General features: G+C 45.7%; 2 protein-coding genes across 9 annotated transcripts in view; one reads left to right on the top strand and one right to left on the bottom strand.

The window, feature by feature from the left end:
* Window positions 1–13,480, bottom strand: part of UBE2F (ubiquitin conjugating enzyme E2 F (putative)) — a 337,630-nt gene that overhangs the window by 261,562 nt on the left and 62,588 nt on the right. The window lies entirely within an intron of this gene.
* FN1 (fibronectin 1) overlaps window positions 1–13,480 on the top strand; it is a 52,977-nt gene that overhangs the window by 25,707 nt on the left and 13,790 nt on the right. For 5 of the 7 annotated variants that reach the window (XM_030230651.2, XM_030230655.2, XM_030230652.2 and 2 more), the window contains exons 20-32: window positions 380–646; window positions 2,209–2,303; window positions 2,582–2,750; window positions 3,005–3,091; window positions 3,826–4,017; window positions 6,304–6,576; window positions 7,626–7,808; window positions 9,059–9,148; window positions 9,283–9,552; window positions 10,537–10,653; window positions 11,000–11,164; window positions 11,791–11,946; window positions 12,634–12,747. In XM_030230651.2, coding sequence (XP_030086511.1) covers window positions 380–646; window positions 2,209–2,303; window positions 2,582–2,750; window positions 3,005–3,091; window positions 3,826–4,017; window positions 6,304–6,576; window positions 7,626–7,808; window positions 9,059–9,148; window positions 9,283–9,552; window positions 10,537–10,653; window positions 11,000–11,164; window positions 11,791–11,946; window positions 12,634–12,747 — 2,178 coding nt within the window. The remainder of the gene's footprint in view (window positions 1–379; window positions 647–2,208; window positions 2,304–2,581; window positions 2,751–3,004; window positions 3,092–3,825; window positions 4,018–6,303; window positions 6,577–7,625; window positions 7,809–9,058; window positions 9,149–9,282; window positions 9,553–10,536; window positions 10,654–10,999; window positions 11,165–11,790; window positions 11,947–12,633; window positions 12,748–13,480) is intronic. The other 2 variants (XM_030230657.2, XM_030230656.2) reach the window with 1 other exon arrangement.

Here is a 13,480-nt window from a genome sequence, read left to right as displayed (position 1 = left end):
GGTTTCCGTGCTTACACTGACAAGTCTAAACCAAGCTGGTTTTTAAAAAATGCTCAGTGCTCATGAGAAACTGTTGAAATTCCTGAGTGTGTTGGGGTCAACCTTTAGGCTGCCTTCCCCATGGGATGCAGACATGGCAGAGACCCAAATCAGTGCAGCCTGGAGCGCTCAGGTCTGTCTGTCTTGGTGTATTAATGGATGGCGCTGAGGCGTGGATGCAGAAGTGAAATAACTTCCCGGCTCTCTCACGATCCCACCTTCTCTCCTCCCTTCTGCTGCCCTCCCACAATCCATCAGAAATACAGGCCGTGGTTTGGAAGTGGGGGTGAGGTGGAGATTCAGCTGGGAAGCTGATGGGTGTTCTGCTTTACCTCCCCAGAGCTCGACGCCCCCACCAACCTGCGGTTCCTCAACACCACGGAGCACTCGGTGCTGGTGCTGTGGACGCGGCCCCGCGCCATCATCACGGGCTACAAGCTGACAGCAGGGCCCACCAGAGGAGGGCAGCCCCGCACCTACAACGTGGGACCCTCTGCCACCAAGTACTTCCTGAGGAACCTGCAGCCTGGCACCGAGTACACCGTGTACCTGGTGGCCGTGAAAGGCGACCTGCAGAGCAACAGAGAGACCGGCGTCTTCACCACTTGTGAGTGAGACACACACACACCTCACATCCTCCTCTTACACCCTGGCCTTCTTCAGAACTTGTGCTGAAAGTGCCCATTGTGGGTAGATTTACAGGGGCAGCCTTTTGAAGTAGCATTCCAGCAGAACAGCTTGGGAAATGCTCCTTGTTGTTCTTTCTGAACTCGTTGGCAGGAAAAAAAGAGCTATTTGCATCAAAAAGCTTTTAGTAAAATATATTTCAGCTTTTCCTGATAATTAAAAACAAGAGGGAGAACTTACTACTGGTACCTCACTTTTTGCTTAACTGGATGTCAGAGAAATTTAATATTACTTGATCTTCCTAATTGCTTGGTTTTGGTGTGACAAATGAAGGAAAGAATACAACTCCCTTTAAAAAGGGCAAGGAATAATTAGTCTGGTACTTACATAAAGCTGAAAGCAGTCATTTCTCAAGCTCAGCCATATCATCTAAGGCAGTTCAACTGCAGTTACCCAAACTGACACAAACATTGTATTCTATGGGGTTTTTTGGGTTGGCTTTTTTTTTTTTTCAAATTTATATTTTTGATGCTGGTTTGGGAGAAATATTAAGCAGATTTTAGAAGGAAAGGGAGTTCTTTAACAACCCCCACATACTTCTAAAAAGAGCAAATAGATCCAGTATTTAAATAATGATGATGCCATCACTAGCAAAACTCAAAGCCACCCAAGCCCAGAACCACATCCTCTTTTCAAAAGAGAATGTGGTTTCTTTTAGAACAATGTGAAACTAAATAAGGGCTCAAACTTTCAATCAGAGTACCATTGTTGACATTGGCAAGGTGCTTTTTGCTGACAGTCTTATCTATAAATATTCCTCAGGTAGAATGTGGTTTGATAGATTTAATATATTCTGGTTTGTCTGAATGTAACCAGTCCAGTTTGAGACTATAGATTTGATTAACCAAGCCTCTTTGTTAATGACATTACTAACAAGGCCATTTTAGATTAAACTCAGTGTTGTTATTTAGGCTGATTTTGGCATGCACAGAGGCTTTGGCTTCTGTGTGATGCTTCTGACAGGTGTCAGTGAGACCACAGATGCCTCAGACTGATGTTGGCTCCTTTCTGCTGATTTCACAAGATGTTGGTGAGGGATGAGATGGTCCTTGCTGGGACAGCTGGGTGTCAGACAGGGATGTGGTGTTCTGCTGATTGGAAGGCATATGGTGGGTGAATAAAAAAAAAAAAAAAATCAGCTGAGTTTTGAGGAACACTTTAGATATCATGCCAAAAAAGAGGATTCCCCAGATTCTTGGAGCTGGATGCATAGAAGATCATGCATCCACTTGAGTAATTTTTTTTGCCTCAGGAATAAAAGCTCTGGCTATGATTAGACCATTTGCATGCTGTGCCTGTCAAGCCCAGCAGCAGACAAAAATCATCTGTCAGATTTCTCCCAAATCACTGGATTTTCAGAAGTGATCTAGTTCAGCACTCATTTCATACCTCTGGCTGTTTATGCTGCTGTAGGTCAGGTTTTCAAACTCTTTGGAGCCATCACAGCAGGTAGACTTGAACTCTGGTCAATTCACTCCACAGATCAGCCTGCTGGCTCAGTTCCTCCTTTTAACACAGAAGTGACTGAGACCTCTATTGTCATCACCTGGACACCTGCCCCAAGGATTGGTTTCAAGGTAGGAGGAGCTAAGTCCTGTGTTGGCTTTTCCTCTTGCTTCACTGTGGTGGGGAGGGCAGATTAAAGCCATTTCCTATGGACTGTGGTGAAGATAGCACAAAGGGGAGAGGTGAAAAGGGAGCAGGTTTAGGTGACAGAGGTCAGTGCAGTTGTGGGGTTTCAGGTCAAGTGGGACATTTAGACCACAAATTACAGGGCTAACAGCTGGAGTTCAGCATGAGGGTTCAGCAGGGTGCTGGCAGCTTGTGACTGAAGAGCAAACCCCTGTCCCTGCAGCTGGGAGTGCGCCCGAGCCAGGGCGGGGAGGCTCCCCGGGAGGTGATCTCCGACTCCGGCAGCATCGTCATCTCCGGGCTGACCCCCGGTGTGGAGTACACCTACAGCCTGACAGTGCTGATGGATGGCCAGGAGAGAGAGACCCCCATCATCAGGAGAGTCACTACACGTATGGCACCTGCTTTTCCTCCATCATTCCTTCCTCCACTCCCCACTGCCTTCTGGGAGGCAGTTCTGGTCTTTCCTCCCTTTCATGGTCTGGTTTTTCAGTGACAGCAGCACTGGCTCGTGCAATGCAGGGTCACAGCTTCAGGGCAGTATTTTTGGCTGATTCCAAAGGTTGAGGATATTCGGAGAGGGGTGCTGAGGCAGCCAGCATGATTCTCAGTGCCAACAGTGACCCATTTCTCTGAACTTTTGCAGCACTGGCTCCACCCACCAGCCTGCGCCTGAAGTCCAATCCTGACACTGGCATCCTGATAGTCTCCTGGGAGAGAAGCACATCTCCAGGTAACCATGTGAACTTTGTGCTCAAACTCTTGGAGCAGAATGCTAACACTTCTTCTGTGGTGCCTTGCAGTTTGGGGGGAAATCAGCTGTTGATTAATTTAAAGAAAAATGTACCTGTTTCTAGATATATTTAAGGATATTATTCACAGCTAACTACAACTTGCTGTAGGATTTAAAGATTTACGTTCTGTGTAAAATGCTGTTTTGGAGCATGAATGTGTTAGAATATGTCAGCTGTTTTAAGGATTTGAAGGGTTACTTCAATATCTCCAGTGGTTGAAAAATAGTCTGAGGGAAAGAAAGCAGAATGGACCACAAAGATTTGTGGAAATGACAAATGGAAAGTGAAAGTTCTAACAATGTTCAGGATGAACTCTTCTCCCACAATAGCTGATGGGAGCTGCACAATTGACTCCCATAAAAGTTGAAAGTTTTCAAAAACCTCTGTTGGTCGCTGAATCTTTTCCTGACAGAGTCCTGAGAGAAGTTCCTCTCAAAACTCCTGAGATTTTCAGTTTGGTGAGGTCTCAAAGGGAACAGAAATGCTGTCAGGGTGGCAGGGCTAGCTGCTGGGAAGCTCATTTTGGGGTGCTTGACAAAGCAGCCTCTTTCCTTCTGGGCCCAGGGTGGCAAAATCACTTGTAAAATGTCACATGTTTGCTTCAGCTGTTGCACTGAGGACTGATGTAAGTGGATCCATCAGGAAACTCCTGACAGTGGCTTCTGTATTTCAGGCATCACTGGGTACCGTGTGACCACTGCTCCCACGGATGGGCAGCAGGGCTCTACCCTGGAGGAGGTGGTGGGTGCAGATCAGACCACCTGCACCTTTGAGAACCTCAACCCTGGCGTGGAGTACAATGTCAGTGTCTACTCTGTCAAGGATGACCAGGAGAGTGTGCCCATCTCAGAAACCATCACACCAGGTAACGAAAGGATGAGCAGCAATTTCAGCTGCCCAAGCTCAAATGGCTGAGCCTGAGAGCTCTATAGTGCAGAACTTGTATCAGTCTGCTGGTAGAGGGCTTAAACTTCACATTTAGTTTCAAGAAGCAGAATAGCCACATTCCAGCCTGTGACAGAACTTCTCACACCTGTGCACTTCTCTGCATGGGCAGCTTGTGTTGTGCTTCACAGGCTGGTGGTCAGCACATGGATCTGCTGTAGGAGTACACCGAGCTGGGCAGCAGTGCCAGGGATTTAACTGAGCCCTGAAGTGCCCCAGCATCTGGAGCACAGCTGGTGGGAACAGGAAGTAGGTGAACAGAGGTATGAGTGGGAAATTCTGGCAGCAGTAGTGGCAGAAGATCACTTGAGCACAGTGGAGAGGAAAGCCAAGATGGAAAGGTCCATCACTATAGCACTTGAAGGCACAGTGTGGTGTGTGCCACCTCACATGACTCATCTGTGGGGACTTCAGAAACTGCCTTTGTAGCCACAGTAGCAGAATTAATATGCATTTCCCCAAATGGTTGCATTTAGTTTTCCTTTGTGAGGCCTTAGTTTGTTTTTGTTTCTGCTCTGAGATGATGCCAGCTACTGTGTTTGCTTGCTCTTGTAACACTGCTTTAAAATTTCTGTGCTTCACTGAAGTGCTTTGTGCTCCCTGGGGTGAACTAATACTGTGATGCTGCATAGTTATGCAGTAATAGCTTTAGCCCTTCACCATCTTCTGGAGGGGGAAAGCTAAGAATGTATGTGTCTGGCTTTTACCACTCTTTAAAGGTGATATGGTACATGCATTCCATGTGGATAAACAATTATTTTACAGAAAACTAGCTTTTTTTTGGCACCTATTCTGTAAAATGAGTGTTTTCCAAGAAGGACATCAAAATAGAACAAAACCACTATTATTAAAACAATATTTCTGTCCCTTAATTTCTTTTCAAACTAACTTGTAATGAACAGAATGGATACAGAGTCCTGCATCTTTGACTCACTGATGTCTGATCCTGAGTGAGGAAGAGCATCCATTAATTTCTGCTGGTTTCAGGATCACCCTGATAAACTTACACAGCCAAATCTTGTGCCTTCAGTCAATACCAGTTTATTGACTTGAGCTACTGAAGGTTTGGCCATTGTCAATTAAAGATGCATCTAAAGTTCCCCATTCCCTGCCCAATTCTGCTGGTCCTAACATGCAGGAAATGAGCACCTTTGCAAATAATAATATCAGTAGGGAAAACAGTCACAGCTGGGCTTGATTTCCCTACAGAAATTTAGGCAGCATCTTAAAGTTCATTAAAGGGCATTCTTATTCAGGGGCTAAAACTTGAGATTTTGAACAATTTTAGCCATGTATGTCAGGCTCTTGGGCACATCATATGCTGGGCATAACCTCTGAATTCGGGGATGTTGTCACTCTGAGAAAATTAATACCATCTAAAGGTCATTTTTAACCATTTCCATGTTTCCAAGGGAGTGTTCTGTTACTTGCTGTTTCACATCATCTGTTTTTAGCACATATATTGCAGCAGTTAGTTAGTAAGTAGAACTTAAGGAATTCTGGGCCAGATCCTCAAGCCATTGCAGGGATTGGAGGATTTTTTCCGAGTGCAGTGTAAATAGTTCAGATAGGATGATCTAGCCTGGAACTTTGTGAAGGTTCTCAGCAGCCGAGGGTGTGATTTAGCCTCTTCAAGCGAGTTGATATTTTTATGATCCCAGTGATAAAAGTTAGATTCACCATTTGAGCAAAACAAGAGTTTTAGAGGGTCAATCAACAGTGTTGTTTTATTTGCACTTTAGTAAACTTTGCTCTCTTGTAATTTATCTGTAGAAAGAAAAAAGGGCTGTGTTTTTTCTGCTTCTGTTTTTGTCAGAAAATTTACTTACATTGCTCAAAGTAAATTTGGTGCAAGTTAAGTGCCTCGTGTAGGAAATTTGGAAATTTTACATCTTAAGAGAACTGGGGTTTCAGCTTCTGAGGGGATCGGGGTTTCAGCTTCTGTCTGCCCAGGGAAGCAGCTGGAGATTGCATTGAAGGGTAAATCTAACAAAACAAACTGAAAACAACAAAAGCAAGAACTCAACAAAACCCACCCCACCAAAATCCATCCTTTTCCCCCAAACCCTAAAAGAAATTGTGCATATCACCGCAATTGCTTCAAGTTCTGTCAATGTTAATAGTGATGAACACTGCTTTTTTCTCCCTTGTCTTTCTTTTGCCTCCGTGTGTCTCTGCCTCTCCCATTTGCTCTTTAACTCATTAGAGGTGCCCCAGCTCACTGACCTAAGCTTTGTTGACATAACTGACTCGAGCATCGGCCTGAGGTGGACCCCGTTAAATGCCTCCACCATTATTGGGTACCGCATCACAGTAGTTGCAGCAGGAGAAAGTGTCCCTATTTTTGAAGATTTTGTGGACTCCTCAGTAGGATACTACACAGTGACAGGCTTGGAGCCGGGCATTGATTACGACATCAGTGTAATCACACTCATTAATGGCGGAGAGAGCGCCCCTACCACTCTGACACAGCAAACGGGTGAATTTTGAAAACTTCTGTGTTTTGTGACGTGGATGCTGTCACTGGCTGTCACTGGCTGTCAGGGTGTTGGGGCTTTGTCCAAAGAGGAATTGAGCCCCTCGCTGCGGGGAAGCCAGACAGACCCAGCTGGCTCCTTTCCCCAGGTGGCAGCTGGGGATGGATATGGCACTGCTCATTTTTGAATTGGAGGCATTTTAATACCGTGAATGACTGCAGACTTGCCAGGCTCATTCACCTTCTGCTGTTCAGATTTCCAGGATCCAGTTGGAATCAAGAGCCTGAAACATGAGCTGTATGCTTGCCAAACTTTAAAACTGTGATTCTTCAAAAGAGGAGTGCTAAAGGGTGGAGCAGATCAGTAGACACCCTCCAGCCTTGACAGCTGTTTGAGCTTCCAGCAGCCCATTTCCATGGTGGCCCCACTCTTTCCACAATGCCCCAAAGGATGCAGATGGACACCACTCCCTGAGTACATGCCAGTGACAGCCGTGCCACACCATCAAGGGTTTCAATAGTGCATGAGCTGAAGGAGAGCTGGAAACTGGTTCTTGCATGACATCCTGTTGGGTTTGAAAGTCCTGAGGCTGTAAATCCTTCAACATGAGTAGAAGTAGAGTCATAGGAAATTAGTGATATACCCTCTCCTCTCCTTTGTGTGCATGTATGGATCCTAGATGAGATTACTTTTCCATCTGTAAGCTGCTGTATGGCAACTTTAAACCTCTCTTGGCACCACATCTGTAATACAAAATCCAGCTGCTAGAAGCACATCGGTGAAACTTGCTACCTTGTTTTTAAATTAGCCCCTCGGGGTACATTTAACATATCAGGAATTGCCAAGAGGTTAAAGCAGCCTGACAGTAGTGCAGACACATTTTTCTTTTAACTGTAGTAGAACCAAATGTAGATTAGAAGTCTGTTTGCATGAGTCTGATGCCATAGTCAGTTGTGCATGAGATACTTTCTCTGGTGGTTGATTTCCCTGAGCAGACCTCTTGATCAATATGAATCTGAGAGCTGAGGTGAGTTTGTTCTTTGCTGTGTAGCTGTGCCTCCTCCCACTGACCTGCGCTTCACCAACGTGGGGCCTGACACCATGAGGGTGACTTGGACTGCCCCGACCTCCATCGTGCTGAGCGGGTTCCTGGTGCGCTACTCCCCCGCCAAGAAGGAGGAAGATGTTGCAGAGGTCACAGTCTCACCCTCAGACAACATGGTCATCCTAACAAGTGAGTGGGTTACCTGCATAAATCAAACCAACATGAGAAGCCCCTCATCATAAAATCATAAGAGAAGACCTCCATGGTCATTGAGTCATCAACCCAGCACCACCAAGTGCAAATCCCCACACACCACCTGAACACTTCCAGGGATGGTGACTCCTCTCCTGACCGACCTTTCAGTGGAGAAATTTTTCCTGATATCCAGCCTCAATCTGCAGCTTCAGGTCTTGTTACCTGGGAGAAAAGACTGATCCCCACCTTACTACATTCTCCTTTCAAGTAGTTGTAGAGGGTGAGAAGGTCCATGTGGCACAAGATGAAGCAAAAAAAAAAATTAAGTGTGGCTGGCCAAATTCTCAGCTGATCTAAAGTGATGTTGCAAGCAGCCTCATAGAAACTCACTCCAAATGGGATTTGGCCTCTAGCTTTACCCAAGTTAAAGCCAAACCACAGGCAAGATTTTTCCTATCAATCCAAGGACAGTGATGAATCAGGCTGTGAGGCAATTGCATTGATTTGCAGCCTGGTTAGGTATTAACAGTAAATACGTGTTGTTCACCTGGTTTGCCAGTAATGTCAAGGACTTGCAGTGCAGAGGTTCAGGAGGGGATCAGAATATGCAAAAAGGCCATTGCTCCTTTGACTCTGTATGCTCAGACCAGAAAGCACATCCTGTTTTGGAACCTTACAGGACATGGCAGCAAAATGGGGCTGCCATTTTCCAAAAGCTGACATTAATTTTTGGGGCAAAGGCTGTGTTGTATTTATAGTTGTGTTTTTTTGGTTTTGTTTTTTTTTTTTTTTTTTTAATCTGAGAATCTGGTTGGTTAAGTGAAAGACAAGCCCTGTTTTCAGAATAAAAAACTAAATCTAGAGCTTGTCTGAGTTGGAACAACTGTTGGAAATCTTTGGCCCTATTTCAGCTTATATCAGCTAAAGCTTTGGCCTGGTGCATAGGTAAACTAGTAGATAACTAGAATGGACCCTGTAAAAAGGTAATAGCTTCTAGTCAATCTCCACAAACTGATGAAGCAGTGATATAGGATATCATGCTCATTCAGGCTAAAGCACTGCAAGGAACCATAATGCCACAAAAATAACTGATTTAAACTTTTGATTGTCCTGGAAGCTCAGATCTTCCATCAAGCAACACCTGATTGTCTCCTAAGAAACACAGTTAAAATTGTGTAGGTTGATTAACATCTTGATGTTAGCAAAGAAACATTTGCCCAAATTCCTGTTCTTCAACTCCCCAGACCTGCTCCCTGGCACTGAATATCTGGTGAGAGTCTACAGCGTTTCTGAGCAGCATGAGAGTGCACCTTTGTATGGAATCCAGAAAACAGGTACTTGGCTGCACGTGTGCCTAATGCCATCCCTTAAGAAGTCATTAGTGGGACTTAATTACTTTTTTTTTTTTCCCTTTGATAATGCCAAGCAGTTTGATTCAGCTCACCCTTGTGTCTCTTGAAACACCCAGGCCTGGATTCCCCCACTGGCCTGGACTTCTCGGATATAACGGCGAACTCCTTCACGGTGCACTGGATCGCTCCCCGTGCCACCATCACTGGCTACAGGATCCGCTACCAGCCCGAGCAGGGCGGGGGCCGGCCCAAGGAGGAGAGGGTGCCCCCCTCCAGGAACTCCATCACCCTCACCAACCTGCTGCCAGGCACTGAGTATGTGGTCAGCATCATCGCTGTCAACGGCAGGGAGGAGAGCCTGCCCTTGTTTGGCCAGCAGACAACAGGTGAGCCTGCAAGGAATGCTGGATTTGGAGTGTCCTCTAGCAAAGTTCTTGCTGTTAAACCACATCTCCCCTGCCAGCTTCACTCATGAGGAAATGCCTGCGTGCTGAGGTAGGGTCTGATTTAGGAAAAGATGGGAGGACCCTGTTGGAACCCAGGAAATCCCTCTGGCTGCCCTGGAGGACTTGAGCCCCTGCCCCAGGGGGCTCAGAGACCTTGGCACAGAGCCCAAAACCCCTGTGCCTTTGATTTAGCCCTTGGAAAAAACAATTACCAACCTTATATGAAGAATTACAAGCCACAAAAGTTTAAGTAGAATGATAATGAAATTATCACAGGGTGAAAAAATAGATTTATGAGGTTTTTGGAATGGGGGTTCAGGGGGCAAGATGGAGGAATCTGGGCTTGTCCAGCCTTTCTCCTTCTTGGCCTCCATCTTCTGCTGTGATGGTGGCACTTTTAGATTGGTTTAGGGTAGAAGCTCACTGTCTAACATAGGTGATAGGTATTGGAAAGTAATTGTAAATATTGTACATCTAGTTTTTAGTATAAAAAGATAACACCACCCCAAGGGCAGGCAGAGTGCTTCTGACTGTCTTGCTGAGCAAACCTTGGCTGGACAGGAGAAAGAATTTTATAGATAAGAAACAATGAACAACCTTGAGACCAGGAACTGAAGAGCTCTGACTCCTTCTTCGAGCACTGGGCTGGGAAAAGAGACTTTTAAAATTTCCTCGGGGTCACTCTGACCAGCTAGAGAACCTGAGAGGACCCATGCTGCTTTCAGATGTTTCTAGGGCCAGCAGAACTATTTTCATTAAATCCAGTCCAGTGCCATATGGTTTTTAACCACTCATCTCTTTGGAGAGGAGTGGGCTCTGAGCCAAAGGACAGACAGATGAGTAGCAGAGGAGCACAGTGTAAGTGGAGTGTGTAGCTGATGTACAACTGTGTTTAAATTCCTTCTCAATTCTCTGTTTTTCTAGTGTCTGATGTTCCAAGGGACCTGGAAGTCACCCCTACCAGCCCAACCAGCCTCAAGATCTCCTGGGATGCTCCTGCAGTGACAGTCAGATACTACAGGATCACTTATGGTGAAACAGGTGAGGGCAGGCTGCTACAGCTGGTCACAGACCAGAAACTCTGTTCTCAGGCCATTAGAAAGCAAACAGCAAAGGCTGTAGCAGACACATAGGTGTATTTTTTAAAAAGAGCAAATCATATTTTGTCTACCCAAAAGAAAGATTATCTAGAGTATTCCAGTAATTTTAGAAGTGGTTCTATGTACATGTTTCATTCTTTTCCTCAAAACCATTTTGACCCAACAACCACTGAAATCAACAGGGTCCTGTCTTCAGCCTGATGCATGTAGGACTGTCCTGGTTTTGGTAGAGATTTTAAATGCATGCTTTACAGGTCCATCCCATTTCTTTCTTAACCTCTTGCTAGGTGGAAGCAGCCCAGTACAGGAGTTCACAGTGCCTGGCACCGTGTCTACTGCCACCATCACTGGCATCAAGCCTGGTGTTGAATACACCATCACTGTGTATGCTGTGACTGGCCGTGGAGACAGCCCTGCCAGCAGCAAGCCAGTCACTGTCACCTACAGGACAGGTGAGACCTGATTGAACCAATCAAGGCAAAAACCTCACAGCTTTGTGTTGGCTTTTCCCCATAAATGTGTATTGCTGATCCCTGGTTTCTTTTAGAAGCCATGGGCTTTAGGGCCATCAGTTTCAGTGGAGCTGTGTATCTTGGTGCCACAGAAGGGGTCTGTGGACCTGGAGAAGGAAAACCCTGTGGAGTCCAGATGGGGATAAAAGCAGTGCTCAGCTGCTCGCTGCAGAGTGGAAATCCTAATCCTGTTGGGCTCTCATAATGTGGGGTCACTGCTGGCTTAACTCCAGTGCATCACAGTCAGATTGTGATCCTGAGGAGACCTAACTTTCTAATGCTGTCTCACTCCTGATTTGGATATAGCTGAATCCTACTCCTGCTGTAGCTGCAGATAAAGGCATTAAGCAGCCTTTAAAACAACAAAAATCCTCAATTAACATTAATATGAGATCACTCACCCTCATGTCATGGTTAAGGCTTTTTTGCTCTGGCATGGCAGGAAAATAAATAGCAACCTGTGTTTTCTCTTCCAATCAGTGCACAATAAAATTCAACCTGGACATGAAAGTGGAGGGAGGGTTTCCTGTACCAACATACTCAGAAAAATTATTTTTGTTGCCCAGAAATAGACACACCGTCCCAGATGCAAGTCACTGATGTCCAGGACAACAGTATCAGCATCAGATGGCTCCCTTCAACATCCCCAGTCACAGGGTATCGGGTGACTGCTAATCCCAAGAATGGACATGGGCCCTCAAAAACAAAAAATGTCCCTGCAGGTAAGAGTCATGTCATCCTTCGCTGGATCTGTAAAGAATGCAAGATGTGACCACTAAAATCCTGCTGCATCTGTCTCATCCAGGCAGATTTTTGCCCCAAAAGCTTCATATTTCTTTGACACTGCTGTACTGCAGAAGTTTGTTCTTGGCAGCCTCAGTGTGCATAAAAAGCACCTGCATTTCAAAGAAATACCATTGGATCTTCTAGCATCCAGCAAAACTTGCTCTGAAATCCTTCTGGAAGTCACATAATGTGACCCTTGGTCATGGCATGGGTTCAGTCACATACTCTGCAGGTTTGTAGTGTAGTACCTGTGAAACCTGCCAAGTCAGCTCTCAGGAAAACTGCATGTTGTGGGATCAGCAGAGCACTTGGGCATGCTTGTGATGCAGCTGAGCTGATGGTCAGTCTTATCCTAAAAAATGATGAAAGCTGGTCTCCCTGTGCCTTGTTCTACCCACTGTGCTAACCTGCCCTTTCAGCTGTGGAGCCTTGGAGCAGGTACAAATGGCAGTTGTGCACTGCCAGAGAAGCATGGTGCAATTTAAAGGCAAATTTAATTTGTCACTCCCACCTTGTTTTAATAACATTTATTCATGTATGGCTTAGACAGGCCGTTCATTCAAGGCTACTTAGAACAGCACAAAGCTGGCCTCATTCTGACTGATTGTGTTCTTTCCTGCCAGATCAAACTCAAGTCACTATTGAAGGTCTGCAGCCCACAGTGGAGTACTTGGTCAGTGTCTTTGCTCAGAATCAGAACGGGGAGAGCCAGCCCTTGGTTCAGACAGCTGTCACCAGTACGTATTTCACTTCACAGGAACAAACACATGTTTTCTATTGATCTCTGAACCTACCACCACATTTCCAGGGAAAGCAAAAGCCAGGGGCCTGGTCTCCAGGAGAGTGTGAGCTGGTCTGCCCTGTGAGAAGTACCATGCACCTAAGCTGCAGATGCTGGCAAAAATGCAGTCCCTCTGCCTCAAACACTGCCAAAATGCAATTTCCCACACCCTCAAAGTGCTGCGCTTCTTATTTTCTTTCACTAAAGCTACAAAGCCTTTTGGGGTTTCATTTGTCATCAGCCAATCAGTGGATAAAATGTGGCAAAATCTTTGTGTGGAGCTAGGTGGCAAAGGTGATTGCTGTTAAGGGACTGGACTGGGCTTGGGAGCATTTGCCCTGTGTGAGGGAGTAAGGGAAACCACTTAGGTTATACTTGGGATGAAGCTCTGCAAAAAAAAAAAAATAAATCCAGGATTGAGGTGCTGTGTAGAAAACAACAGTCCTGCTAGGTCACAGGAGGGACAGAAGAGGGACCTTGTAACCCAGGGATGTGTTTGAGGCAAAGTGCTTTTGAGGGATACCTCTGGGGTAGGGATTTGTGTGATTCTTACTTCCCTGCTCAAGCTTGTATTCAAAACCATGACTCAGCCCCAAACGCTGCAGACAGCAGGAGCTTCTCCAGAGCTTTGCAGAGATGAGTGTAGAGTCCACATTCAAACCAACAAATTCCTGGACAAAAATCACCTT

The sequence above is a fragment of the Serinus canaria genome, assembly GCF_022539315.1.
Source record: "Serinus canaria isolate serCan28SL12 chromosome 7 unlocalized genomic scaffold, serCan2020 HiC_scaffold_29, whole genome shotgun sequence".
NCBI lineage: Eukaryota > Metazoa > Chordata > Aves > Passeriformes > Fringillidae > Serinus > Serinus canaria.
Note: the sequence above shows the minus strand (reverse complement) of the source record. Positions and strands in the feature narration are given on the sequence as shown.